Source organism: Magallana gigas, chromosome 1, assembly GCF_963853765.1.
Source record: "Magallana gigas chromosome 1, xbMagGiga1.1, whole genome shotgun sequence".
NCBI classification, from domain to species: domain Eukaryota; kingdom Metazoa; phylum Mollusca; class Bivalvia; order Ostreida; family Ostreidae; genus Magallana; species Magallana gigas.
The window spans coordinates 63198012-63225190 of NC_088853.1; the positions used below are offsets into that span (position 1 = coordinate 63198012).

The 27179-nt window shown below is 33.1% G+C and overlaps 2 protein-coding genes across 4 annotated transcripts; both read right to left on the bottom strand.

Annotated features, from left to right (window-relative positions):
* Window positions 1-939: 939 nt before the first annotated feature.
* Window positions 940-4332, bottom strand: LOC105319664 (uncharacterized). The gene is made up of 4 exons (XM_066087356.1): window positions 4215-4332; window positions 2294-2361; window positions 2053-2106; window positions 940-1731 (listed from the first exon to the last, which is right to left on the bottom strand). Exon 4 carries the CDS (start codon window positions 1672-1674, stop codon window positions 940-942), a length of 735 nt encoding a protein of 244 aa, XP_065943428.1. The 5' UTR covers window positions 1675-1731; window positions 2053-2106; window positions 2294-2361; window positions 4215-4332.
* A 17474-nt stretch (window positions 4333-21806) lies between these two features.
* On the bottom strand, window positions 21807-26623 carry LOC105342721 (uncharacterized). 3 transcript variants are annotated; one of them, XM_066082086.1, is made up of 9 exons: window positions 25964-26623; window positions 25454-25625; window positions 25239-25366; window positions 24863-25071; window positions 24508-24778; window positions 24124-24331; window positions 23284-23458; window positions 23072-23206; window positions 21807-22977 (listed from the first exon to the last, which is right to left on the bottom strand). In XM_066082086.1, exons 1-7 carry the CDS (start codon window positions 26490-26492, stop codon window positions 23407-23409), a joined length of 1569 nt encoding a protein of 522 aa, XP_065938158.1. In that variant the 5' UTR covers window positions 26493-26623; the 3' UTR covers window positions 21807-22977; window positions 23072-23206; window positions 23284-23406. The 3 variants fall into 3 exon arrangements, with proteins under 3 accessions (XP_065938158.1, XP_065938115.1, XP_065938062.1); XM_066082043.1 differs by lacking the exons at window positions 21807-22977; window positions 23072-23206 and having other exon boundaries at window positions 23306-23949; window positions 25239-25327; XM_066081990.1 differs by lacking the exons at window positions 21807-22977; window positions 23072-23206 and having other exon boundaries at window positions 23306-23949.
* Between the last annotated feature and the right edge of the window lie 556 nt (window positions 26624-27179).

Sequence of the window (27179 nt, forward strand, 5' to 3'; positions counted from 1 at the left end):
TAAGATGATAACTTCATGATGTCTTCGGGGTAAGGGGGCTCTTTCTTCTGATTAAACATTCGCTCTGACAGAGTACTTCTTGCAACTTTGTTAACTTTGTAACCCCATTCTTTACTCATAAGATACATAAATGCTTCTCCCTCTTCCTTCATTTCTTTGTTTTTTGTTTTGATAGAAATTCCTACTTTTGAGGGTGCCATCCTCATAATGTCAAACCCAGACTTAATTGCTGTGCTACGATACTGGAGTTCATCCTCCTCATGTTCGGTACTATTGCAAATTTGAAGAGCTACTTCTGCCACAATATCAAAGTTTTCAGGGCTAAGCATCTCACTCATTGAAACGTCCATTCTTTTCACCAAATTTCTAAAGGCTAAAAGAAGCCGTGCTGCTAGCAAATTTGTCTCTTTTCATTGAAGGTAACACTTCTTTCACAATCCGTTTAGAACCTGTTGTCTTCACTTTTCCTGTAAGGGTTCCAATTTGTATGATTGTAGAACCTTTGTGATAGTCTGTACTTTTCACTCGACATGTTTTCTGATGATTACTGATAGAAGAATTCAGTACCATCCACTCTTTACATTTAGGACATGGACCATACTCTTCAAAGTTAAAGGTAACAAGCCTTCTTCTTGGCAAGAGAAGCTCACCTTCTTTATGCTTGAGAACTTTCATATTATGATGGTGGTCTCCCAAGTTTCTAAGAAGTTTCATTTCTGAATTCAGTCTTTTCTCCAACTCATCAATTTTCTCCTGATTAGTTTCTTTCATCTTTTGGTCTTTGAGTTTTTTTTATAGCCTTTACCCTGGTATGGTTTACATGTCTACGTTCTAGATGACTTTGTATATTGGTGAACAATTCATGACAGTATAAACAGGCATGAACACAATCATATACCCTATTGTGCTTGGATTTTGCATTGTCTTTTTTCAATCCCTTCATAAAAACATTTGGGAACTTTTTGTCAAAAAAACTTTTTCATCAAGTTTTCTTTTGCACGGTGGGTTGTCACAATCTAAATCTCTTTCATCAAGAGCCTCACGATCCTCTGGTTTGGGAGAGTCGACGTCATCTGGACCTGCTTGGAGTTCCGGACAACTGTGGTCATCGGGCTGGAGTTGGGGATAGTCAACATCACCCATACACGATTCAACTTCAACATTGTTCATCAAGTTGCTGCTGTTTTCATCATCCAAAATGCTTGACTCACTGTCACTTTCATCTTCGGTCTCTACAGTATAGTCGGGATCATTAAGATCTTCACAATCCTCTGGATAGTCGACGTCATCTGAACTGGCAAGGCCTTGCGGACAGCTGTGGTCATCGGGCTGGAGTTGGGGATTGTCAACGTCACCTGGACCTGCTTGGAGTTCTGGTTCTGAACAGTTGTGGTTATCGGACTGAAGTTGACATCTGTGATCAGTGGGCTGGAGTTGGGGATAATTGACGTCACCTGGACCTACTTGGAGTTCCAGACAGCTATGGTCAGTGTGTTGGAGTTGGGGATAGTCTACGTCACCTGGACCTACTTGGAGTTCCGGACAACTGTAGTCATTGGGTTGGTGTTGGAGATAGTTGATGTCACTCAGACCTTCTTGGCATTCTGAACAACTGTGGTCTTCAGGTTGGAGTTGGGGATAGTCTACATCACCCAGACCTGCTTGGATTTCCATACAGCTGTGGTCTTTGGGCTGTAAATGGGGACAGTCGACATCACCCGAACCTTGGACCTTCAAAAATATATAAAATTTAAGTCTTTTTATTATATAAATGCATTATATCAGCCCAGTAAATATAACTAAGGGGAAAATTGCCCATTATTCTTTTAAATATTCCTATCTACTTCTCAGTATTTTTTGTTTTGCTAATACAAATTACACACAGTTTCATTTTGCTTTATTCAACTTAATAGCTACTACATCGCCCATTTATATGCAAATAAACATCATCCATTTATATACATATATTTGGTAAAACAAATGTTTTACGAATGCCCAAAAATTATTCTAAAATCAATCCAAGCAGCTTGAAATTGGTAATTTATTTCTAACCTCTTGAATTTTAATGAATTTTCTTCTCTTTTTCTTCTGTCTGCTGCACTGCTCCTAAACAAGATTTGAAATACTAAAATAATCATCAGTTCAACTTTAAATTTGTATGAACAATAAATGTTAGAGAAACATATCCGATGTTCTTTTTCTTTTTTACCTTGTGACCGTTCTGAATTTGTTTTTCTTTGGTCAATTTTTGAATGATTAAAATAAACTTAAATTCTTATATAATGTAATTTACCTTGCAGCCTTTCTTTTTCTTTCTCTTCCTAGAGACCCTTACTTGACACTTACTTGTGTCATGACTTTCTATTAATAGAAAACTTTACATCTTAGACATTGAAATTATGACTGCATGGATGCACAAAAAACGAAGTAATTTTTATACCCTTGCTGGTGATATTTTTAAAGATTTTTACATTGAAATAATGATTTTTTTCCCAAGGAAATATGTAATATATTTAATATATAATATATAGCAATTTGTAAGCTTATTTAAAGCTGCTTGGTCCGATTTTATATCAAATTTTATACACGCTTTTAAACGATGGCTATGCTAAGTTTATGAATAATAATAGACATTGCAGTAGTTTTACCCGTCAATTATGCCAAATTTCAATGAAGAAAAATACGTACAAAATTTGCTAACAAAACAAACGACATTAAAAGGTACCGCGTTATTTCGCCTCATGTTAAATTTCACCCCTGACGACGAGACGGGTATGGTTGTATTACGAATTTGACATCGCTTTAAATAAAGGTCAAAATGATCAGACAAATTACAAATAAACATGTGTACGTTTTGTTCGCTAATATTTCCAAAGTCTGTTTTCTTTACAATTGATTCATAGCATGCGGGTTGAATAACCCCAATCATTCGGGGGACGAAACCAAGCGGTCTCCTTTTCTAAACATTCCCGTGATGCATTTTGGTTTGTTTTTTCGTTTGCCCAAAGAGAAATTATTTTTATTTACTTTGAATATTTCTAACTTTGAAAGGAGACTGATTCTGCTGGTGTAAATAGGAGAAAGTCCATAACTTTCTAAGATAAATGATTTGTATGAAAAAAAATTTGATACTGTAATTGCAAAAAAATCGGACCAAGCAGCTTTAAATATTTTGTACAATTTTCTAAAATAGTTCAGTATACAGAAAAATATTCGCCCTTATTCTATTTTCCCCTCTTTCATCCTCGATTGCCCTTGCTGAATAAACAGTTTATATTAATTTTAAATGGCCATTTTAAGGTTCTCCGATCCTCAGCCTTAAAGTATTTTTTCATTATAAAAGTGTTATGTTTCTTTTAAACTTTATAAATGAAATGCAATAAAATAAAATTTTAGATGGCATCAATGCATATTACAAAGTTATTGCAATTTTTCCTACGGTGGATAAACTGGTAGTAGAAATAACGCATTTGAAAAAAAGTGCTGGTGCACCGATGGCTCAATTTCGTTACCAACATGTCACTTATTAGTAGTTCTCGGTGGATCCACAATGCCAAGCATGTAGTTGTGTAAATAAAAAAAAACTGAACTTTATTTATTTTACAACGATTGATAAACAAGTTCTACAACTTATATTAATATCTTTCGTTGGCACGGATGTTAAGGCGAGGGGGTCATTGTTGTGGGAGGAAGCCGGAGTACTCGGAGAAAACCCACATGTCCAAGCGGGCGACCACCATACCCTTTTACATACAACCACTGTCAATCACGGGGACTGAACTCAGGACACAGCGGTGATAAGTGAGTGCATTGTTAACTACGCTACTTGGACACCCTAGTTGTGTAAATGGTGGTAATACTAACAATAGAACACTGTCTGTATAAAAGTCAATTTATGGTACGGATAAAGGAAATCAGGTTTATTTAGAATAATCGAACATTGCTGAGGTTCAGAGATCATTAATACAATTTATCTATCAATGGATTAAGAGCAAAACATTTCATGCTAAATCAACCAAACAATAAATTCAAAAGTTTGTGTCAGGCTTGTTACAACCATACTTGATTGCATGTATGTACTTTGTAAATCTGAAAACTGATCGATATGTATAATTTTATCTTGCATGTGCTTTTTTCACTTTCTATGCCATATGAATATGCATTCAGGTTTTATATTTAGAACCAATTTGCAAGTCTTAATAGAACATGATTACCTTTAGCCCACTTTAAGTCCTCCAAAAAGCACTCTAATGTGTTTTTCTTTCTTGACAGACAACCTGAAATTTATAATTTTGTTGAATAGTACATATAACAAAATAGGCTATGTGTGTTATTCAGGGGTTTACTTTAAAGGGGCATGGTCACCATCTTGGCCAAATCTTATTTTTCTATTTTTATTGCTTACAATGGTTTAGTTTTAGTTACAATAGTAACTGATGATCAACCAAATTTGAGTGTCAGTTGTGGGGTTATAACTATAAGCAAGATACATAGCTTACAATTCTTTTTTATATAAACAATGCTCATGGCATGATTTTGCTTACAATGGTGCAATGTAACAGTAAAAACATGATCTAAGCTTAAATTTGCATAATCTCTCATTTATTACTCGACGACTGACACTCAAAGTTTGGTTGATCATTAGAAATGCATTTATTACTTTAAAAGCACTGAAAACAATTAAAATAGAAAAATAAATTTTGACCAAAATCTGACCATGCCTCAGCTTTGCATGGGCATGTAAGAAGGACTCAGAATCAAAATTTTAATTCACAATCATGTAAAAATTTGTCTTGCAAGTCTTGTCAGTTTCTGAGTATTCAAAATATAAAATTACATATAAGTACAAGTACATTAGACTATATATGAAATACTTAAGTTTTCTTACAACTGTAAAACATGACATGGAAATAGCTTACTGACTTTGAAACCTAGTTAAGAATATGATTTTGGTGGAACAGTAATGTTTGAAAATATAACATCTTTATCATAATACATACAGAATCAAATAAACTTCTGACATAAAATCTATGTAAGAACGATACAGCAAAACTCACTAATTTCAAGGGACCGGTAGGGTAGATTGAAAGGATTTTTTAAAAAGTAAGTTTAAAAAAATTATCTTTAAAACTAAGAACATATGTGCAATAATGAGAAGGAAAAAAATATATTCACAGTGTGTGATGCAAGTTTGTTAATGAAGATTTAAAATTTCCCAAAAAGTTTTTGTTTAATTTCTACATGTCAAGTGGCAAAGAAAAAAATCAAACAATTTTTTAGAATTTAAAAAAAAAAGGTTATTTCATTTGTATTCATGTAAATAACTTCTCTCTGCAGTGTTATCAGTTTGGAGGTGTTGCCTGCTTCCGTATATGCTTACATTGTAATTGCTATCCGTGTGGATATTTTACTACGTCAACCCCAGTCTTAACAGTAAACAATTAGAGGGAAAAATGCATCTATTTCTCAAAAATCAAATTAAATTTCAAGAAAATCACCTTGCATTCTTAATTCGATAGAGCAAATTCATTTTTATTTATCAGAACTGAAAAAAGTTGCATGTACGTAATGGTGTAATGTTAATACAAGGGTCAATCAAAAAATACGAAGACTTTTCTCATAGCTATTTTACTTAACGTCATATCACTTCTAAATTTGGTAGACATAATTAAGCAACAGTCTCAAATAGTTTGCAAGAAAAAAGTTCATAAATTCCTTTATCTTAGGATTCTGGAGTTCCGATGTGACACCAGAGAAATGCGCAACATACATAGATCATGTTTATAAGGTGGCCCCGGCGTGTGTTCTTATGAAGGGAAATGCTAATGGTGACGTTCCTGGTAAATTGTTTACAGAAATATCGCGAATGAAGAGTTGTGTATATTTAAATGAATAACTAAAGACCGATCCAAAAGTTCGTGCGAGATCCAACGCTGTAATTGATTGACTGTGACATTAACGTTTGCGCTACAGAAGATGTGCATCACTGTTTATTTGGGAATTGAACAATTTGGACGAACGACAGAAATTGTAATTTTTGCAACTTTTCAAACATTTTTATAGTAATTGTGGCTATGTGCTGCTTTAAAATAGAGATATGCTATAAAAGTGTATTACAACTGAAAAAGCAATAATACATACTTTGCGTAGTTTTTAATTTAAATATGTTTACGACAGATTTTATGAATGTATTTATGTCACGATTTTACAATTAATTGAAAAAAGTCCGCATGTATGTAATCAATAAAGTCAATATGTTAATAAAGTTAATAAAGATACCTAAAATGTTCATTAATTTTATTTTTGACCCATATGTTAAATGCCATTTTTTAAAAACAATATAGGGCCCCAAATTATTTACAGGAAAACCCTATCAAGTACGAGGCGCTTGAAAAATGTACAATATCAACATCTACCCTGGTGACACCCAAATACAGCCCAGCGTCACCGCGGTACGGCCCAGCGTCACCAGGGTATATCCCGCCTTTTCCTGCTCAGTTTCTTCCGACACCCGATTGTAATTTACTTCCCTTATCAACGACAACTGAAAGCGCGCAATACCCTTTGAAAAAGGAGATGAGTGCGCTTGTGGAGTTAGTCAATTCTGTGCGCATCGATCTTCTGCAGACGTCAATGCTTGTAAATTACATTTCTGACTACCTAAAAAACTGGAAGTAAAAACAATTCCCATGCATGGTATATTTGATACCTAAAACTTTTCATTTTTCTGAAGGCACCCTTTAAAACAGGGGTATTTTATAGGGTGTATTGGAATTGGTTGAATCGGTGCTGGTCATTAAGGTATTCGATGTATAACGACCATGTTTTGTACCAAATAAATGAATGGTCCGATATTCTTAAACATGATATCATTTTGAAGATGTTATAAAATAGAAATACTCAACCAAAGGAATTTTCAAAATATTGATTATGGTTCAACTAAATACACCTTGAATTTTGCATTGGAGTCTATGGGCAACGTATGTTTTAATAAGATATTGTAAAAAGTAACTTAAAATTTGTAAAACTCTCTTGGTTAATACATGCATAAACTTTCTCTCTTTTAAAATATGAAATAAAGTGAAACATTTACCGCAGATATTTTGACGAAATTAAAATGTTCTTCTTTTTAACAAGGGGAGATAACTCTTTAAAAAAATTTAAGGTGCAAAATGACCGGCTTCTTACATGTTGTCAGTCATGTGAATTTGGTTCATTTCACTTTTATTGTTATCTAGAAACACATATTTAACTAGTTTAAAATGATTCAAAAAATTTCAACATCTCATCATTATACATTGAATACCTTAATATGTCATTTTTCTTTGCGAAAATACTTTTTTTTTGGTATATTCAACTTATTTATAATGTGTCTAGATTTAAAATACGTATAAGATCATGTACATTTTAATTATTGATATTGAATTAAAAAAAATTATCAAGCAGTTTTGAAAATGTTCTTACTTTTGGTATCGAAAATTTATCACAATAATATCAATTTGGTCACAAGAAATACTTCAGATAACTTACTAGAACAAGGTGGTGTGTTCTTGTGAATGCCGAGATTGAACTGAGAAAATGTGAGAAAACTTGGACTTTATATAGTTTTGGACATATAACCTTATAGTTGCAAACACAGATAATTAGAGAAGTTTTTATATGTCTAAAAAAATTTTAACAACTACAATTAACCCATTCTCCTTAAACAAAAGTGCAAGGTGACCCCAACATTTTTATAAAAGTGGGGATGACTTAAAAATGGCTTCGAACTATAGTTTGTATTTCCAGGTGGTCTGATGGGGTGAATGACCTAGATGGGTGACCCCAGACGGTTTTATGGGATGGGTGACCCCAGATGGTTTTGTGGGATGGGTGACCCCAGACGGTTTTTAGGGTATAAGCCGTGACGTCATTGACCCCATACAGACCCCAGACTCTATACCTTACTACTCATATGAATGTCTCTCTATTATTTTATCTTGATGTTAAAACCTTTGTTGTACATTTTTTGTAATATTTTAAATAAAAGTCCACGATAAGAGAATTGCCATATGAATGTCTCTCTATTATTTTATCTTGGCTGTATTTTATACATTATCAGTAACAATTTAGAATAAATTTAGACCTGTTTGAAATTGGTTTTTCAGACTATGTATAAAGTTAGTGTTCGAAAAATGGGTTCAACGTTCCATCAGACGCCGAACTTAATGATGGTGTGACAGAAATAATCGCTTACAGCAGGAAGCTTTTGAAAAAGAAATCAAGTATTTAATGAAATGTTGATATTCACTTTGAATTGTAATTTGGAAATTTGTTCAAGAAGGGTGAAAGGAATTTAGATACCAAGCTGCCATTTCGAATATCATATCCAATCCTTAGCTCATATAGTTAGCAGAGTTTCTTGGTTGTAAAAATAGGGTTTCAGTAGGTTGCAATTCAGGAAACCCTTTATAAACCATATGTATCCAAACAATTTATGGATGTTAACACTATGCAAAATCTTCAAGTTTCATTAAGTTTCCGTTGCGGGAACCATTTTTTATTGGTGGACATCCCATGTTTCTATACTGCGGAAACTAAATGAATCTTGAATACACTACACCATGCCAAAAAGATGCAAAAGTAATAGACAAAAAAACTATATCACTTCATTGGTCTATAAAATTTACAAATTAGAGGAATGGCGTCTAATACATAAATATTAAAAAAGCAGTGTGTGATGAGTTAAATGATGTGACAACACAGAAAAAGATCATGCGGGAGTTTTTAAACCATCAGATGGGTCTTAATTAACTAATTAATTAATTGTAATGAAGCTCTTAAGTAAGCCAATCAGAAGAAATAATAAGGTAATTAACAGGACAATTTTTAATCAAATTGTTATAAATTTATCCAGTTTGTCTTTGTCATTGTAAAGTGTTTATTATGACTAAAATGTGAATTAATACATCAAGATACGTCTTATTACTTTTTTTTGGCATTTAAGAATTTGGAAAATAGAATAAAAGTTTGATGGTTTTTTTGTAAATAAGAAATGTTTTAGTAAGGTTACATGATACTCCCTGTGTCGAAACTTTAACAGCCTTCCTTTGGCAAGCTTTTAAGAGAACCAGATTTAAAGCATGTCAGGGAACTTTAGAAGGAATTCATAAAACGGCCAAACAATTAAAAGTTTTTTTAAAGTACAATGGAAATGCTGAGATTGGTCGGGGCTGGTTATTAAATAGCGCTCTAAGATTAAAAACATTCAATTCACGTTGATTTCGTTAAGTAAAAAAAGTTACGAGAATAGTCTCCACTTATCCATTTAGATTATGCCCCTATGTAGCCTCAAACCCTATTTTTGTACCTAGACCACAAGAATACTTAGATTGGCTGTACAATTTACCAAACAGAGCTCTTAGATGAAAAAAAAAATCAACTTACTTCAATTTTAAGTAAAAGAGATACGAAGAGAGTCTGCACATATTATTTTTAAGTCAAGCTCGCCTGTCCCCTCACACAATAGTTTCAATAGCTTCACAATAGCCTCTATTATTTTATTGTCAATCCTTGTCTGTTGTGATTTCCAGTACTCACCCACAGCAGATACCTAGTATCCTTTCTGAAGCAGAGAGACTGTTTAATACAGGTTGTTAACACCAATTCTCTTCTATGTTCGATTTGCAACAAATATAAATCCAAATTGAAACAAGATATGAAACAATTTGGATGCCAGTATTAGCCACATCATGGTTTTTACTTGTATGTTGATCTGATTCAAAATCGACGCCTTTAGAATTGTTGAACCTTAAGTATGACTATTGATAAAAATGTTAACTTCTCGTCTCCCTTTTACCATTTATTTCATATTTAATGCAGTATGGGCAGGATGAGGGGTGATTACTATTGTTGACAGATGTAATTCATGGATTTTGTTCAATTGGTTGAAGCTTAAATGTCGGACGACCATCAGAAGACGGAGACTATTGCAAAATATAAATGAAAAAAAGAATCCGACACCCTTGGGCAGAAGACCGTCAACTGCTGCGCAGAAATTCCAAAGTACATTTACTTCGAAGTGTCCACCAAGTAAAAACGATATTTTATTACAAGGGAGGAAATGTGAGGGCATCCAAAAGTTAATTTCAGAGAGAAGATGGCAATTGGTTAAATATTATGTTTGGAATTTGGTTCAGCAGCATATAAAGACTGAAAATAAAGTACTAAACTTAAAGTAATCCTGCTGTAGATCACTTTGGTGTTGTCCAAGTTCTGCATATGTACCAACTTCTCAATATATATGCAATGTCTTAAGAATCAAACTTGCTGACTGTAAAAACTTTCCTAGCAAAACTTGATGTTTGTTAATCATGATACTGTTTAAATTCAAAACCAACAGCACAGTGTATTTGTTCATGCTGGTTATTAATCTAGTTGTCATTGAAATGCATTAGTAACATCAAATTTATTCATGGATGCAGCATCTCTGCGTTATATCTAAGTGAGGTTATGAGTACAAATTACCTAATGATAAAAGAGGACAAAAAAGCAGAGGAAATGGCATAATTCATCTCTCGTTTACAAATGTTTTACAGCTGATTGGCCTTCAGTTTTTTGCTAGTGCTGATGTTTTAGAAGTAAAAAAGAGACTGATTTAAGAAGACCAGTTAGACTGCCAAGTATAGAGAAATCAAGAGATTGCAGAAAGGAAAAACATTGTCAGACTTTCAATAGATATGCATGAAAATTTTGGCTGTAAAAAAAAATAACCAGCTACGTGATTTTGCTGTTTGTAGATTAACACTGTTAAATGCCAGGCGAGGAGGTGAGCCAAGCAGAATGACAGTCAAAGATTAGGAAGATGCCCTTCAAAGTGCATTGATAGATGAAGCAAGAGTGAAGCATGTTGAAGATGACGTAAAAAAAGCTTTTGTGTGAAAGCAAATTGCTTACATGCATGCTTTAAAGGTAACCAAGCTATAGTGCCACTTCTCATACCCAAGGAATGCTGACAAGCAATGAAATTTTTCAACGATTACGAAATACGCAGAGTAGCAGAAATTAATAAACAAAAATAATTCATATGCTCCTTCAAACATAAAACTTAAAAAAAAAACATGATTCAGGGTGGATTGTTGTAAATAATTTATGCAGAAAATCAGGATTGGAGCGCAACACAAGTGCAACATATATGATGCACCATGTTGCAACCTCATATGTTCTGTTAGATGTATCCCCAATGCCCCCTGGCAATGAAAAACAATTACACAAGTTGGAGAATTTTTGAATCAGTTGGAAGGTATTTTTTGATCATGCTAGTTTGTTATTCATTAATTTTATGAGAAAAATAAACCTCCACTATCTCTATTTACAGTTATAAAGTTTGATATAATTATGTACCTAGTGGGTTAACTCTTTAGCTCAGTCGGTAGAGCGTTGGTTTTATAGCTGAATGGTCCCAATTTCGAGCCAAGTTGTTCATTCCGCCTGTTCTATTACATTGGCGCCCAACAAAATACCAACGTGGATTAGTTTAGTGTCTCATGCGAGATTTCTTAGGGATAGAAATCTCAAAAGAAAAGGGGAAGAGTTTAATACTGTGTATATAAGGCTCAGTACTGACAGGCTTCTACTTGCACTAGGTTTAATCCTTTAGCTCTGTCGGTGGTGCGTTGGTTTATTGAACTGAAGGGTCCCAAGTGCGAACTAAGTTATTATCATACTATTTTTTATATAATTTGATTCTTTATCATCAACAAAGTTTTAATGAATGTCAATCTGTGTCATAACATATTCAAGAATTTGTGACAACTTTTAACTTCACATATCCTATAAAATATCTTCGATAATTTTTTTTTTTATTAAATACTGGTCATGTTTTTCTGCATTTGTTAATAATAGCCCGCTGAGTCCAGCTGCTGTGTAAAAACAAACTCTTGACATGACGTCAGTTATTCGCAAGCACTTTGCTCGTTTATCAGAAATCAGTTTCCTCTCAAAGTAAAATAATGGAAACCCTGGAAAATTAAATTAAATTTTTGCAAAATTAATATGGCCTGAAAGTTTTTCTGCGTTATCTTTAAAGTGATGTTTGCAAGGTTATGGGAGCAAATTACCTTATGATGACAGGACTAAAGAGCAGAAGAAATGGTAAATTTATCTCCCGTTCACATCTGATATGGCCTTCCTTTTTTGCTAGTGCTGATGAATCAGTAGTAAAAAGAGAGTCTGATTTAAGAAGACCAGTTAGACTGCCAAGTGAAAAGGAAACAGAGAAATTAAGAGACTGCACAAAGGAAAATATTGACAGACTTTCCATAGATAAGCATTGGGGTTTTAGCTATACAGAATATAACCAGCTACGAGATGCAGCGAAAAACTCATTTTACAACATCTCACAGTTGTAGATAGCAATGTTAGGTTTTTCTGAAAGGTTACATTACAGCAAAAAAATCTCACAGTTGTAGATAGCAATGTTAGGTTTTTCTGATTTTTTTTTATTTCAGATTTTTTTTATATAGCTGATTTTTTTACTGTAGATTTTTTGTTAAATAGTTTCTCTAGCTATAGAAGTATATGTTCAGACGTGAATTGATGCAAGATGAAAGAGGCGCTGTATTTAAAGAGATAATTTACAAGAAATTACAAAGGATGTTGACTTTTAAAGTGAGAGCATGTCTTGTATAGGTGTCCATTTGGAAATGTTTCCAACATTATATTAGTGTTAGATATACATTTTATTTTAACATCTCAGAGTTGTTTAACCTCTGACAGTTGTATTGTAGTAAGCAATAATGTTGTAATGTAAGTTTTTTTGGTTTTTTGCTTTTGTTTTACTTTTTTTGTAATTTTCAATGCTATAGAAGTACGTAGTATCAGCAGTCATCATTTTTGGTTGTTGATTTTGTTAACTTTAGCGGCATTATACAAACTGTAGCTTTAGCACTCGGTACAAAATATTTACAAGCAGTATTATTTTAGTTCAATATAGCTCTCAAAACATGATATTCTTTGTTCTAGTCGTTACAACTAGTCAATTCTTTTTAAACTTGTTGTGTCAATAAAGTTTTCATATATTCAAAATGAATTGATCATTTTATAACTAAGTTAACTTTGATATCTGCATGACCCTTAGCTTGCTGCTTTGGGATTAAAGGTCACAGACACATAGAAAGATGGTTTGAAGTTAGGTTAAGCAATGTTTAAGGTAGCCCCTTTAGTACTGATCTAGTGATTTTGAGGTGAAAGGTTCAAAGTTTTCTGCACATAAGAAAATACTGTTTGCTGAATATCTTGATAAATATTCATCGAAGTTCTAACATTCATAGTTCATTTGGACATAATTAGGTTTATGCGTTAATGGACACTTAATATTGTCTAATCATAGTTTTTAGAAACCTTACTCGATAGAAGCAATCCTACTCCTGCAATTTTGTACAGCCCATAAATTTGGTGCGTGCACCAATGTTTCTTGTATTTCCTTGTAATACATAATTTGAGGAAAACAGACAATGACTTCGAAATAACCTACTACATCTGTGTTGTATCGAAAGCGTATTTAAGGTTTTTAGCTCACCTGAACCGAAGGTTCAAGTGAGCTTTTCTGATCACCCGTTGTCCGTCGTCCGTCCGTCCGTCCGTCTGTCCGTCCGTCTGTAAACTTTTCACATTTTTGACTTCTTCTCTAGAACCACCTAGCCAAATTCAACCAAACTTGGTACAAAGCATCCTTATGGAAAGGGGGTTCTAAATTGTTAAAATAAAGGGCACAACCCTTTTTGAAAGGGAGATAATTGCAAAACTGCGAAAATTGGGTGGGTGTCTTAAAAAATCTTCTTCTTAAGAACCACTGCACCAGATATGCCAATATTTACACCAAAACTTGTATATATAGTGAAGATTCTAAATTGTAAAAATCGCGGTCCCCGGGTCAATACTGGGGTCCCAAGAGGGGTTCAAAACTGATTAAAAAAGACAAATTTAACATAGAAATATATGGGGGAAAATGTTTTTAAAAATGTATTCTTAAGGACAACAGTGCTAAATTTAGTGAGATTACTATACAATTACCCTAAGATAGTGTAGATTCTAAATTGTGAAAACCGTGATCCCCGGACTAATACTACGTACGGCTCCAAAATATGTTCAAAGTTTAACATAGACTTATATAATGGGAAAATGTTTTTAAACTGTTCTTTTTAAGAATAACAATGCTACAGTTTGTGAGACTACTATGCAATCATTCTAAGATAGTGCATTGTTTAAATCATTTTTTATTTAAAAGAAGTATTAAAAAAAAGAAAAAAGAAATTTCCATGATAAGTTTATCATAGTTAAATTATCTGGAAATACAAATTTATGTTTATCGACTAGTTTTTTTTGTTCTGTTTTTTTTTTTGTTTTTTTTTAATTTCGATCCCGACATGATCCAAGTGCTCGGGATCAAAGATCATAAATTCAAACAACTTCAAAAAGGTGTGGATCTTAGTTTTTACACAAGTTTTGATTCACAAACACACAGTAAGGAAAGATAAAGGAACAAAATATAAAAATGGTTATGGAAAAAAAGTGAAATCATTGATAGACTTTTCATGTTTTTTGAGTTTAGTCTATAAGACAGATGATCGATGAGAATGCAAAATCTAACATGCCTAATGTCCTCATCACACCTGCAATATTTTTATTTGATGAATCGATAAAGAAGCTTTTAATGATTGAAATACAAAAGAGATGCCAAACAATCTTTAATTATTTAACGAATATTTTTCAATTTTTTCAGTGAAATGGGATTTTTTTTTTTACTGGAAATGTGTATTTTAGAGCTTAAAATTCAGTTTTATTTGATGTATAAAATAACTATGAAAAAAAACATGCCAAAGATAAAATTGTTTCTTCTTTTTATGTATTGTTTAATATATGGCAAAATCTTGAAATATATGAGTTTTACAATATTTATTCAGAGTTCACTTTATAATAAACCCTTTCGAAAAAAAATGACACAAGGACTATTGTTCAGGTGAGCGATTTGTGGCCCATGGGCCTCTTGTTTTCTCTTTTTTATCGGGGCACCAAGGGGGAAAGGATCTGATATAATTGAAATATCTACTGTACATATAAGTTAACTTGCATATATGTATTACAAGTATTGTGAGAAGATATTTTCCAGAGGATCTGCTAATGAAACATAATGTAATTAAATAGGTAAAATAGAGTAAAAAATAAAAAAAAATAATTTCCTCTTATCTGCGAATTAGTTTAAGAATGACCTACCTTCCACATATTCAAGCTCGACCTCAAGTTATTTGTCATGAGAATTTACGACAAAGTATTTTTATAGGGTGAAAGTTAAAATCTCTTCATAACACTGTATAAATACCACAAAACTGAGTACGTTACATTTTCATCTAGATAAAGGTCAGACGACACGTTCCTCGAGCATCTTTTTTGTATCTCCTCGTAATAAAGAGTTCCAATAAAAATTATTATTTTTATAATGATTTTTAAGGTTTCTCCACCCTTGATGTTTTTATGGTTTAATCCATAAAATTGTTGTTTAAATTTGAAGATCAATATGTTAACAATCAAAACAAACTAAAATATTGATATGTTGCTTATATATTTTTCATGCTGTAGGAGCTAACACAGGTACACTATCAGAGCAATTATAGCGACAACAACTCTCCAATCAAACATCACATACATTCCATACTTAATTCCAAAAAATAAAACCAAATCTTACTAGAAATTAATCATTATTATTTATTTTATGTTTTTAAACAATTTAAAGTCATGTGAACTTGCCAGTATGTATATAATAACAAAAAAAATGGATTTTGATTCATGTTTTCAACACTGAAGAAATACAGTACACCAAATCAAAACACTGGATGAAATATCTGGTTTCAGCGCTGCGGAAACCCTTTGGAAACTCTGCGGAAACTTAAGGTTACTTTAAGTTTCCGACAGGTTTCAGCACGGAAACTTCAAGTTTCATTAAGTTTCCGCAGTGCTGAAACTTAGGCTGTCCATGAATCCAAATGGTTTCCGCAACAGAAACTTACTGAAACTTGAAGTGTCTGCATAGTTTCAATCTCCATATACGATTGGGATACATATTGTTTACAAATGGTTTCCGCGACGGAAACTTACTGAAACTTGAAGTTTCTGCATAGTTTCAACCTCCATATACCATTGGGATACATATTGTTTACAAAGGGTTTCCGCAACTGAAACTTACTGAAACTTTTTATATTTTTGCTTTCACAAAAGCTGGGCAAGGTTTCTACTTTATGTAAAAACAAAACAATTTCAAACAGTTCCAAATTTATTTTGTTCAAAAATCTGAAATTGTTTCCAATAATAAATAAAATACAGCCAAGATACAATACAACATCCATATGGCAATTCCCTTATTAGGGACTTTTATTTAAAACATGATAAAATTGCACAAGAAAAAAAAAACCCATAGAAATCTTTACATTTGTATTTTTTTTTCATCTCGATTAAATGCCTATCAAATCTCCCTTTAAAAATGCAACAAAGATCTTACTTTTTTAAAAACATGAATGCAATTTACAAAATAACTGCATGTACATGAATAAACAAAGAAAACTTCACTGTTACATGAACATGATACACTTGTCTCAATTTGTTTTGAACTACAATGAATATGTACACCATAAAATATTTTTGAAAAGTCTAAAGTATCCATCTTTAAAAAAAAAAAATACACTACAAGATAGTAGTTGACTATAGAGGTATGACCCAGATTTGATTTGAATATGTATGTCAATAAATTCCAAAATGAGGTCAAAGTGACCCACTTACAAGTTGGGATAAATCTTTTCTTTGTTAGTAATATAATCTAATGTTTTACAATAGAACAGGATTTGATATCATTTTTTTATCCATTAAGTCCAAAGTGAACTTCTCATTTCCACCCATGATGCACCAACTGATCAGATTTTAATATCATAAACCTTTCAGTATTTAATAGATGACCCAGAGGGAGATATGAAAAGCTTGTTGGCCAATAAAAAGCTAACAATGGAGCAGTCTGTCAAATCATGTGCAAAAATATGATGTACACAATTAATTATGCTGATTGCAACACACTTCATTCCTGATGAATAATCTTCTTTACACATGGTTTACCTTCCTACATTTCACTACTTTACCTACATTTATATTTTTAAATCCAAGACATGAAGTAAAATATATATTGTTTATATATGTCAAGTATTACTACATGTACATGTACTTGCTTTTTGTAGCATGAATGTATAAAGTACAAAGTATCACACAGATCATTCACCTTACAATTCTCATCAATACCAGCATTTTACTTATGATGTAAAAGCTAATTCCAATATTAGTTACATAACACAGATTAAAATAAAAACCCACATGGAAACAACTTTCCATGCAAGTAATTTTGTTATATAAAAATTGTCATACATGGGGTATATGTTGTCTTTATATATTTTCATATACGACATAATTGAATATTGTTTGGTGTATTTTATCATTTCTATGACCCATGCATTCATCTCCTAATGCAGTGTTTTTACATTTAAGATTAGTTTCTTAAGTTTTCATATATTGCTGCAAATAAAAACTAAGTTATCAATAAATGCTTAAACAAAGAAAATGGAAAAAAAATAGTTAACACTTATCAACTTGGAGGTGTGAGGATATATGTTACATGGAGTCTAATATTTTATACAATATTTGCAAATATAACAAATTATTTAAGAAAATGAAAGTTAATATCTGCAAGGTCTAATCAATCATTTAATAAGTCAAAACCATGTGATTTTCTAAGATTCTAGCTTACAGACAGACATTGTAATATACTGGTATTTGATCATATAAAAAAAAGTACTTTTATAGTTTATAGGTTTTTTGAAATGAGAATACTTTACAGTTAAAAAGTCTTGTTCTGCAGAGGTTTAGTCGGGTCGTAGAGATGTGTCCATTCGAATCAATAAGGAGTGTCCTTGGCTGTTGTTGATGTAACTTGAGTCGTAGTTTATGGAAATAGGCCTTTTTGGGGGATTTTCGAGCATTGTCCAGACCGGTGAAGCACTCATATGATCACATCATGGTTACAGCAGACTTAGTAGTTCTGGACAGGGGTAGCATTAAAATTCTTCTTCTTGCGATGAACTTGTTCCTTTCACTGGGCTGTATGTCTGTTCTATTTATCTTAAACAAGAATAATAAAGTTTCATTTAGATTTTTAAACAATAAACATTCAGCCTAACATGTAATAAAAGCATTCTGAATAAAATTCTGAATACAGAAGCTACTATACAGTTGCCAGTTGCTGTTTAAACTATGTCATACAATGACTACAGTACTATCTGGTGTAAAATGTTTCATTTAATATTTGAAGCAATGTTATTTTCATTTTGATTCAATTATTGTTTGTTGAACAATGGAAAAACTTATCAACAATAAGTGTGTTTCACCACCACCCCACCCCCCCCCCCCCCCCCCCCCCCCCATCAACCTCCTTTTCAAGAACTTAGACCTGGATTTCCCAAAAATTACTACAGTAAATTATAAACATCCAACACATGTATAAGTTAATGGTGAAAATAATCAATTTCAAAGCAATACCTTGCGTTCACATCATCCAGCTGGTCAAAACATTCACACGAATCACCGAACAGAGGATGCAACTAATCACCGGAAACATTGACTTTGTATGCTGTCAATGCTGAAAAAGAAAAACGTGAAATATTCATTTTCCGGATTTAAATATTAATTTTTTTTTAATATTTACGTTACATTTAGAGTTTGTAAATTGTATAATGTGCGAAAGATTCATTGTTCGTCTTGTTTACCAACCAAGCATTCATATATTAGAGACGATTATGTAATTATATATGTGTATACCCGGGATAATTTTTGATTATCATGCATATAAAGTTGGTTAATGGTTATCTTGGTCAAAACATATATCTTAAAGAGATACGGTAATAAAAATTAAAATGCCGAACCAAGTTTGAAAAAATGACGCCATCTTGATTTGATGGCGCGAGATCTCGTTTACAAATGAGAGATAAATTAGAGCCTTGAAAATGTTATTGGGAGTATCTATATTGTGAATTAAGTTACCTTGACATGAGTTCTTCGTTCCTGCATTATCTCCTTGTTGTAGAGCCTATTAATGCTTCTCAATTCTCCATTTTACAACAGCACTTTCTTGTCCATTTTAACCTTCGCTCGGAATCATAAAGTGCGCCAATACTGACCAATCAGAACCCGCTAAATCTTGGAAAAGTGCATCTTGGGATAGTTTAAAATGAATAATGTTTAATCAAAATTATCATTTTTTACCGAATAGTATACTTTTTACATGTATATTTATTTTAAATAAGAACTGTCGGAGTCAGTATTTCCTGGTTAAATACGACAAAGTTTTGGCATGTGTTTGTTACAATTGTATTTGTAAAACGTGATTAACAAAAAAAAAATGGCCGACCGTTTGTTTACAAATGTCTAATGAAATTTAACAAATTCTAATGAGACATATGTATCAGATTTTGTCTTTAACTATATTTTATTTACATGTACTGATGATTTTGCCAAACTAAATATGATAGAGCCATATATAGTTTACTGACAAGTTAGTCTTGACTTGTCCAATTTTCACCGCGATTCTAAGCACGGTCGTATTCTTATTAAAAATATAGAGGTGTGAAAATATTATGTTCATCACAGAGCAGGTTCTGCATGAACACACATAAATCACAAATATAATTAGATGCCGACCAATTAACGCGGTCCGATTAACAGCGTTCACCCGTACGGTGAATTTACAACTACGATGAATTGATGGCAATTATTTTACAGTTACACAAGTGCACTGATTGGTCATACGATGAACAGTACGTTAAGAATACTAATGAAATTAAAATACAAACGCGTTAAACAAGCCGGGAAGTAGGACGTACATGTCGGACTGATATATAAACAAAATATAATTTTAATTATTTGGTATACTTTCTACATCAAAAATGGGATTAAAATCACGTGCACCACATGGCTAGTGCTGGATTTTAAACTGATTTTGTAATATAACGTATAACTTCAGTAAAATTATGAATAATGCTTATTATATCTTATAACAGAATCATGTGCATGTTTCATAAACATGTATCAATATCTGTGTTTACAGTACATAAAGTAAATACAAAGTATAGAAATGCACGAATCACATAGGCGTCGAACCGGGGGGGGGGGGGGGGGGGGGCTAGGGGGGGGGGGGGAGGGCTTAGTGCAAAGTTAGACTTAACCATTAGGTACATAGCCCAGCCCCCCCCCCCCCCCCCCCACTTTTTCTCGCCGGAAATGTAATTGTTCCTAAATTTACCATGAAAGATTGAGAAGTTGGAGTAATAGTCATACTAGATTGAGCTAGATTGAGCTGGAGCATACTAGCCCCCCCCCCCCCCCCCCCCCCCCCCACGGATTAGGATTTTCATGATTTTGGGAATTAGGGTTTTTCCTCAATATTTCTGAGGATTAGTCTAGCCCCCCCCCCCCCCCCCCCACTTTCAATTTGCTTCCGACGCCAGTGAATTTCATGATACAGTCATACATGTAGTAAAGTCTGAAATGCATGTAAATAATTAAACAATTATTATATTAGACTCAAACTCGAAGTGGGTTTTACTTGTTATTATCAACTGTAGAATGAAAAAAAAATTCCTGTGTACATGTGTTGGCGTGGTATTAAAAAAGAAATGAATTAGCTCTAAACTTCAGGTTGTACGAGTATTTGGTATGATTTGTAAAAATTTACAACGACGTTACCTTAATTTGTTTGCTTAATTAGTTACTGTACCTAAAGGTTCATTCAAATGATAACTAAAGGATTTGAGAAGGAGTCTTACAAAATAGGTATATTAATTTATTGAGTGCACTAAGTAAAATTCTTCTTCATACACTGTTTGCGATATACAACTAGCTAGATTTTTTTTACTAAATAATTATAATTTACTTATCAGTTTTACTAACTCAGGTACACACAAATTGAAAAAAAAATCCTGCCGGGCTCCAGTTATAAACTCACGCTTCGTACTGTGTATATGTTATGTAACAGTCTTTTGTTCACTCCTGACAGAAAAAACCCTGCAATCCACACAGAATATACAGGAAAATCACAGAGGAGGTCACCTAGACAAAGAATGTATACACATGTATACACGTGCCCGATTACCTAAGATTAATGATTTCATCATATGCATTAAACAAGATCAGACGTCAGTTTTTCTTTTCAAATTCAATTAATTACTTAGTAAGGTTCTTAATCGCCTTTTTTTCCACATTTGAAGATAGTTACATGTATACATATAGTTTCAGTCACGCTGAAACCTTACTATACATTTTAGTATGTACGGATTCATTATCATTAGGCTAGAATTAAACTTAAACCTGTTGAAAATAAATGATATCACTCTTAAACTCAAATCAATTTTAGTAATAGTTTCAGCAATGCGTAAACCATTTGGAATCTTAACTTTAAGTTTCAGCATACTGAAACTTAGCGGAAATGTTCTGAAACTGATTGATATTTCCATAATAATTTACACAACTTTTCACACGATTTAAATTTAGTTTCCGCATTGCGGAAACCATCAGGAATCTTAGACTAAAGTTTCTGCTGACTGAAACCTAACGGATACTTGCTGAATCGATATAATGGTTTCCACATTGCGGAAACTATACATGAAACTTCAACTTCAAGTTTCAGCAAGGTTTCCATATAGTTTCAGTTTTGCTGAAACTTGATTTTTCATCCAGTGAAATGTCTATAACTTTTTAAATAATGGTTCAAACCCACTCAAAATTGGTACATTTGTAATTCATTATATATCCTATCTTAATTCAAAAAGAAAATAGTATCTTGCCAGGTAAAAAATTTGAAAAATGGTGTCTATACATGGTTGCCATTATACAGTTTTGACAGTTTTTCAATGAATTCAACGATTCCAACTATCTAAATTGAAGAAAATAATTGCCATATCACTCCAAATAACTTCAATTGTGTTAACACACAACAAATAATCAAGAAATGTGGGGAAAACCATGAATTATATATATGATCTTATTTATTCATGTAGTACCCGTATGTACAGAGTCCGACAAAACTGTTAAGTTTCATTAAACACATTTAATAACACTATAATACATGTTTGCATATGAATGTTTACAAACTGAAATACTCAACAACCTTCTGAATAACTTTTGCTGACTTTGTTATGCTTGCAGCTTTGGGATTTTCTGTCAATGGTTCTGTGAATACATTTCGAATACCATTTTCTGGGTCTCTAGTATGGATTTGTCTCAAATGTGACAAACTGAGGCCATTTACAACCAACTTTCGAAGCATTAAAGCTGACAAAACTTTGCATCTTAATAAAGGCTCTAAAGATTCCTTGCATGTGTAATATGACAAATAAAAAATATTTTCACATAATGTTCTATCTGACAGACACAATTTTGAGTAATACAGCTTTTCTAATGATGTTACATCAGCCATAGCATTATGGGCCTCATATTCCTCTCCTAGTAGAGTCTGCACTAATGTCTCTTGCTTGTAATTGGACAGGTTAACATCTTTCAAAGATTTTTTTGAAATCTTCAGAGTATCTAAAAACCCAGTTATATTACCACTAAATCTTTCAAGAAGATTGTTACTTCCTAAATGGTGGCGTAATATAGGCAAGTCAAAACTTTGAATATTATGTCCAACTATAATTGGATGATTAAAAGAATCTAAAAAGTTCAGGAATGCAGTGAGTGCTTCAAATGGAGGAACTGCTGGAACTGCCTCTCCCTTGTAGCACAGATTGTTTCCATCAAAGGTTAAACATGTTGCTGCAGAGGCCTCCTTGCTGATGCAACGAGTTGGTATGGCATATACTGAAAATTCTTTTTCTTTGCACTTTGCAGCAATTTGAATAATATCAGATGTTCTTCCTGCAATAAGGAAAAAAACTAATAAGCTATTGCCTATTATTATTCACAATTATCTCTTTTTATAAATCAAACTGAAAATGCAAATTTCACAAACCTAATCCTCCAGTTTCCAAATCAAAAAACACCAATGGATATGTGTGTAGGTTTTCTACAGGGGAATTTAGTTGAATGTCATTTAAATCAATGTTTTCTTCCGACCCCAGGCAAATGTTTGTCTGATATGTGTCTCCTTTGAAAAAATAAAATAAATAAATTAGATTCTAATGTATTTTCAATCTTGCAACATACCAATAAAGAAACATGTACCTTCAAGAACAGACTGAGATGCATTCTTTGATTGCCTTTCGGCCTTTAGTTCCAGTCTCCTACGTTTAACATCCGGCTGTCCAACTCTTAGTCGTTTTCTTTGCATCTTCCTGTCTTTACGTCTCATGTGTCTAATAGTGTAGGTACCCGGCGACACAGAACAACTCTTGTTAAGCTACCAATAAAAATGTTAAATACTTCAGCATATACATTGTTCTAACTTATTCTTCTAATTCAATTGAAGACATTTTTTATCATGAATGTGGCAGCTATTATTAGGCACAATTTTGTATATTAAATAGATATATTGATAATGGAAACACTTCAATTTTATCAAAACATACATGTATATTGCACAATTTAAACAATTGTTAGTTTATAAGCTATTAGTTGTAAGGCTAAATAAGACTGAAGTAAAATAAAGATTAAATTTATATATTAGTATACATTTTAATTCTGAAAAAATATAGTAACATTAAATATTTTTAAAACCACTGAATAGAAATAATACAAAACTTCAAACAAGATGTAAAAACAATCTCAAAATTGAATCAAATTGTTTTGCATGTAATACATTCTACCTCTGACATGTACTCAAAACCCTCATTTTTTTGACAGACTGTGGCTGAGAGCCTTGACGCAAGACTCTCTGAGCCCCCATAAAACCTGTATTATAAATGTATTACAAAATCAACTACATAACTAATGTGAAATTATTCTTATTATAAATAGTTCAAGCTATCAGATAAAAATTTAGCTTTTACATGTACACTGAAAGTGTCAGAGCAATATCTATTTTGTACAGTATGGACATTCAAGACAATTATAACATGTACTTACAATCTCTTTGGTGCTTTTGAGGCAGCCATATAGTTAAAACTCTCATTTGGCTGAGTGGAACCCATATACGCCAATTCAGATGACTTTGAACTGAATTTTTCTATAAGAGACTGCAGGGCTTCCCTAAGGTCTCTGTCATCAAGGGGTTTACCATATGGTAATCCCTCCTCATTGCCCCTGCACCAGGATCCACAACTAGAATGTTCACCTATACATACATGTAAATAAATTCTTTAAAATGAATTCATATATATACACATAGCCCTCTGGAACATCATGGTTTAAAATTAACAAGATAATCTGCAGTCATATTATATAAAATTAAAAAAAACCTGTCATATTTTAGTTAAATAGCAACATTTGTATAAAGCTTTTATTACACACCATACAAATGAGGAACTATACTGCTTAATGCATCAGCCAGTTGCTCTGGTTGGCCTTTGTTTTGGGAAATACTGTAGGTAAAACACCTCTCAATGTGGGAGCGGACTTTCGTGTTGCTCAGTAACTTGTGTGCCTTGCTCAACTCTATGAGGGAAGCTGTAAAGCCTTTTCTTGTGTGGTTACTATCACATCGCTTGGTAATATTTTGGTCCACTGTTGACTTTACTCTAGCTATAGTCGTACTGTCATTGTCCATCACAAGAGTTGATACCTTTAAAAAAAAAAGCATGTTAGTTGTATAAGGCTACCTTTGAATTAATCTAAAACTTGAGCACAACTTTTATTAGTAATTTACTTTTTCTCCCTGGTCCAAAACAGACTGCAGCATTTCACAAGCCATGGCTGGTTCCATTGACTTGGCCGATCCTTTCCAATTTTTCTTGCAGTTATGCTTTCTTGGTGTTACATTTTTTTCCTTGGCGGCGCTGCAGATACGGCATTTCTTACTTTTCAGTGCATAACCAACACATTTACCTGTTTTGTTGCCTATCAGACTGGCATGACCTGATAAATGAATTTGAATTGATTGTTCATTTGTACACAATGAAATTCATTATATAATTTTTTATTACTGGTAGAATTTATTTTGTTTGCCCTACTCAATGTTGTAAAAAAAACTTTTAAAAAGCCTTTAAATTATTTTCCTAAAATAATATAATACCACAACTCACCAGTAAGACTGTTATATGCCCTTCCAGTTCCTCGTTTCTGCCAAGCTCCATCAAAGCTTACAACAATCCCATCCTCATGTGAATCAGTCCTTACATAAAAAAAGGTCAACTTAACAATGGGATCGACTCTGCTCATAAAAAAATAAATGTAAAGGTAATTTCAATTCTTTGTTTCTACAACTTAATCATGCAACGACATTGTTGTATAAACTTACAAAGCTACTTCATTTGCCAGATTTCTTTTACATGATGCATTTGCCATGACTTCAAGTTTTTGCCCCACTTCTCTCTCTCTTTCTTTCAAGTTTTTATGGCATATTCCAGGAATATTAAGAACAGCAAGTAAGGTATTTATGTGGCTTTCTCCAAACCCTCCATTGATCATTCCTTAGCAAAATGGAAAATATTGCCATTAGTACAACCATCAAACATTACCTTATTAGAATGGCTAAAGCCTTACACACATAGTTTTGACATATGTAAGACACCCCTGATCAAATAATTTATTCATGCTATAGTATGATATATATACACATCTTATTACCTATTGATTGCTCAAAAACCTTTGTCAGAGCATGCATATTTTTTTTTTATGAATAAACAGATATCAGAACAAATATGTATAGCATATATATCTTTTTCTTCCCATACATTTATCTGCTTATTGATAGAAATTCATAGGCCTGTGAAAATACATAAATATAATTTTACAGTGGTGGCCCTACCTGCAGCTAGTTTTGTATTCGCATCCCAGGCCAACCCTCCTTTTTCTGTTCTGTGGCGGCTTCCTGTAGCAACGTCATTAATTAGCTCACAATTTTCACATTTTATATTTAATATGTGCGAAAGTCCAAATTTCTTTTCACTTATGCAGTTGTGAAGTTGTAAAGGAAATTGGCAAAGCTTGCAAGCTCTTAGGCCGTCTGCGAGCATGCCCAACTCCACAATTCGTCTCCCCACACGCCAGTCATAAGTATTTTCATCGGGAACGAATGAATCTTCATCAACTTCATCACTACACACTATAACCCTTTCCTGGATGCCGTAATAGTCGTGGTCAATGTGCACTGGAATATCACAATCCGTGTCACATGTTTCATCCATATGCTTCTGAACTGGGGGTAAAGGATCACCATTACTACTGGCTAAGCGCGAGTTTAAACCTTTTCTCAAACCTAATACCTTTTTCCCGTGTCCTTTCTTGGCAAATGTGCCCTTTTTCTTTCGCGAGACGTCTTTCTTTTCAGCAGACATTGTGAAACCATAACCGGATTTTAATTTTAGCCACTAAAATTAAAGCTGATAACGGTAAAAATATTCCGGAATACTGCTCGTGCGATTGTTGAAAATTGATGACGTCACACGACAATCGAAAGACCTTAAATGATTAAAATTTAATTGTATATGGATATATGCCTAGATGGCAGAGTGGGGAGGTGGCAGGGGACAGTTTTTTTTTATACAATTCATTGTAGCCAAGGGATGCATGTCTTCGGAACTCTGTAACTAGAATTTCCTCAGTTCCCATTCAGCACAAATACCTTTAATTCACTCTTTATAAGGCCAATCACCAATTTCTGAAGAAAATTACTAATCAAAACCTTTGATGAGATGTTGACCCTTTCTTATTTTGCAAATTTTTCATGATTTTTCAGCTTTTTAGACCTCCCCCAGCTAATTCCTTGCAGAGGGTTAACCTTCCGTACCGCGTGCATGTTGCACTATCACATGTCACAAACTTACCGGTGTATAGTTTTCAATGTCCCATCCACCTACTTTTCGTGTTATTTTGCCTCCCGTCTGTAACTTGCAATTTCACTGTGTAAAATCAGCACAGCAGTCTTAGCCGCAGGTTTCGCATTTTACTTCTGGTTCTCATGTACCTAACATAAGGGGCCTACATATTGCATATTAATTTCAACAAGAGACACCCCTCTAACT